This window comes from Nicotiana tomentosiformis, chromosome 1 (genome assembly GCF_000390325.3).
Source record: "Nicotiana tomentosiformis chromosome 1, ASM39032v3, whole genome shotgun sequence".
NCBI classification, from domain to species: Eukaryota; Viridiplantae; Streptophyta; class Magnoliopsida; order Solanales; family Solanaceae; genus Nicotiana; species Nicotiana tomentosiformis.
This window is the reverse complement of record NC_090812.1, coordinates 113,363,291-113,366,895: the sequence shown is the minus strand read 5'-3', so window position 1 is coordinate 113,366,895 and position 3,605 is coordinate 113,363,291. Positions and strand designations below refer to the sequence as shown.

The following is a 3,605-nucleotide window of genomic DNA, read 5'->3' as shown; positions in this document are numbered from 1 at the left end:
ACATGTCGTGACACATGGTACTCGTACAAAGAATAGGATGGAGTATAAGGGCAGTTTTGTTTTTTGAAGATACTTTTTAGTATAAAAGGTTTACTATAATGTTAATGTTTACTTGGACGAGTGGACGACCATCAGAGCATGACATATATACACGCTGACTATTAAGTTGATCATGACTAATATGGATTGTAGTGCGATAAATAAGATCCCTTTGTCCTTAATAAGAGGTCTTGAATTCGAGTTTTGGGTATGAAAAAAATCATGTTAGGAAGCGCTTCACTCTTAAATAGGCCTTATGCGGTACGGTGCGAATCTGGATATAATTAGGCTCAAATGGGAGTACCAGACACCGGACGAGTAAAACCCAACAAAAAAAAAGTTCATCAGGGAGAGAAATGCTGCACTTTCATCAGAAATCAAACATCACTCTATCAATTATAATGCTTCTTAGTTTGATCGATCTCCACATTTCTTACAGTGCTGCCTTTTATTAACCTGATCATTTAGCAGTTAACATTTGGAATTACACTTGTAGGAGATTCAGCTTAATGTTATTGAAAATCGCCTTAATTGAAGTTTGAACATAACACGTTATTTGGTTAATGAGTTTCATTTCCTGGAGATTGAAAGCGCCTTCAACTAATATGTGGAGTTGAAAGTGGAGACTCCAATCTCTTCTCCATTCACACTAAATGATTGAAGCAGCACTTCAATCATGAAATTTTTTACGCGCATTTAAATATTTTCGTTGAGAGTTTAGTTAAAGATTAATTATGCTAATTAATCGAGTAATACGAATATCAAAACCAAAATAATGCAATAATTCAGGGATCAAAATTATTATTTTTTTTCCGCATAAATGCTGTAGCATAACATTTGAAGAAAACAAAAACTATTACTATCTGAACAGAACCTTACTTTCTGTTTGTGAAAAAAAGAAAGTCTAGCTAATTTAATGGCTAATCCTAGTCTTTCTAGGAACACTGTATACACGCGGCTGCTTTTAATTTATGTTTTTTAAAGAATCTAGAATTGTACTAACGACATTTGAAGCATGGGATAAATCGAATATTCGTAAAATGTTTTGATATAGTATTAATCAGCAGGACTTAGGCTAATTATCTTTGTATAATCTAGCCTTCAAAAAACAACTGTGTATTATCTATAGATATAGTAATGAAAATAAGAATAGAGGTCTGATTCTGATAACTTTGATTAGGCATTAAGATGGTATCCATGTGAGGTTAGCACGTGAAAATTATTAAGTTCGTGTAAATGAATAATTAGAGTTGGGCGGCCTAAAATCAGATTCCCTCTAATGAATGCACAGATGGCAAGCAATGAATGAGAAGACCTAATAGGAATCCTATTTTAATAGAATTTAATATTTCAAAACAAATACTATAGGAAGAATATCTATCAAGTAATAAGAAAAAATATCTTGGTGGGATTGGAGCGCTGCATCTCATTGATCAATAGTATAATTACAATAACGACTACAACTGTAATCCCCAAATTATTGATCGTATGCCATGACTTAAGCTTACAACAGCAACAACAAACCCGATAGTTTCTCACAAGTGGGGTCTGAGGAGGGTAAGATGTACGCAGCCTTACCCCTAACACTGGAAGGGCAGAGAGGTTATTTCCGATAGACCTTCGGTTAGAGAACGACTGAAAAAGAAAAGGTAATTGCAAACAAGTAGGAATAACAGCAAGATGAAATAAGATCGAATCCAAAAATGCAGTCAAACTCTAGGTAGTAACAACCATCTATGGATAAAAGATATCATACTAACACTAATGCTAGCAAACTAATTAAGACAAAGAGAAACGCTCGACTACCTACGAACCTTCTTCCCTAATCTTTGACCTCCACACCCTCCTATTTAAGGCCATGTCCTCAGTCAGCTCCAGTTGCACCATGTCCCGCCTAATAACCTCTCCCCAAGACTTCTTAGGCCTACCTCTACCTCTCCTGCTACCCACCAAGGCTAACCGCTCGCACCTTCTAACTGGGGCTTCTATACTTCTCCTCTTTACATGCCCGAACCATCTCAACCTCGCCTTCTCCACAGGGGCCACTCCCACATTTTTCCAAATAACTTCATTCCTAATCTTATCCAACCGGGTATGCCCACACATCCACCTCAACATCCTCATCTCAACTACTTAGCTTCTGGGTATAAGAGTTCTTGACCGGCCAATACTCTGCTCCATACAACATAGTTGGTCTAACTACAATCTTGTAGAACTTACCTTTAAGTCTCAGCGGCACATTCTTATCACACAAGACACCGGAAGCGAGCCTCCACTTCATCCATCCTGCTTTGATACGATGCGTGACATCTTCACCAATCTCCCTGTTACCTTGTATTATAGATCTAAGATACTTGAAACTACCTCTCTTGGGGATAACTTGTGTATCAAGCCTCACCTCCATATCCCCTTCATGGTAACATTGCTGAACTTGCACTCCAAGTATTCCTTCTTGGTCCTGCTCAACTTGAAACCCTTAGGCTCTAGGGCCTGCCTCCAAACCTCCAGCCTCTCGTTAACACTACCCCATGTCTCGTCAATTAAAACTATGTCATCAGTAAATAATATACACCATGGCACCTCACCTTGAATGTGTCTCGTCAATGTGTCCATCGCCAAGGAAAATAGGAATGGACTAAGAGCCGATCCCTGGTGCAATCCCATCATAACCGGAAAGTGTTCCGAGTCTCCTCCCGCTGCCCTAACCCGAGTCTTAGTTTCATCATACATGTCCTTAATCACTGTAATGTAGGCTACTAGGACCCCTTTAGCCTCCAAGCATCGCCAAAGCACCTCTCTCGGGACTTTGTCATATGCTTTCTCTAGGTCAATGAACACCATGTGCAAGTGCTTCTTCAACTCCCTATACCGCTCCATCAATCTCCTCACAATGTGAATAGCTTCCATAGTCGAATGCCCCGGCATGAAACCGAACTGGTTCTCAGAAATGGACACACTGGTCCTCACCCTCACTTCAACCACCCTCTCCCAAAATTTTATAGTATGACTTAGCAGCTTAATCCCCCTATAATTATTGCAATTTTGGATATCGCCTTTGTTTTTATACATAGGAGTTTATGGAAATATGTGTGCCATCTCCGTTTAATCTGAGCATCTTCCATCAAAATTCTACCTTCTTCATCTTTGATACACTTAACTTGATCCAGATCACGGGCCTTCCTCTCTCTCACTTTGGCTAGCATGTATAGCTTCTTATCCCCGCCTTCGGCCCCAAGTTCTTCATATAAACGCCCAAATGTAGTAGTCTTAGCCGCAGTAACCACTAACTTTGCCTCCTTCTTAGCCCTCCTATACCCCTCCTTGTTCATCCTCTTTGCCTCCTCATCCATGCTCTCTATAAGCGTCAAGTACGCCGCTTGCTTGGTTTCCATTTTCTCTTGTGCCTCCTCACTCTACCACCAGTCACCTTTGTGGCAGCCAGAGAAATCCGTCGAGACCCCTAACACTTCTCTCGCAGCTACTCTAATACACTCCATTATCGTGGACCACATACAGCTCCTATGCTCCCATAGCCAACAACTCCCCCCCCCCAACTCTTGCACTTT

General features: G+C 40.2%; 1 protein-coding gene across 1 annotated transcript; it reads right to left on the bottom strand.

Annotated features, from left to right (window-relative positions):
* Positions 1 to 2,433: 2,433 nt before the first annotated feature.
* LOC138908849 (secreted RxLR effector protein 78-like) lies at positions 2,434 to 2,946 on the bottom strand. Its single transcript, XM_070199507.1, has one exon. The coding sequence runs from the start codon at positions 2,944 to 2,946 to the stop codon at positions 2,434 to 2,436; it is 513 nt and encodes a 170-aa protein (XP_070055608.1).
* Positions 2,947 to 3,605: the final 659 nt, after the last annotated feature.

Excerpts from the sequence above, each read along its gene's own strand:
- LOC138908849 (XM_070199507.1), bottom strand. The coding sequence starts at position 2,946 with ATGGAAGCTATTCACATTGTGAGGAGATTGATGGAGCGGTATAGGGAG.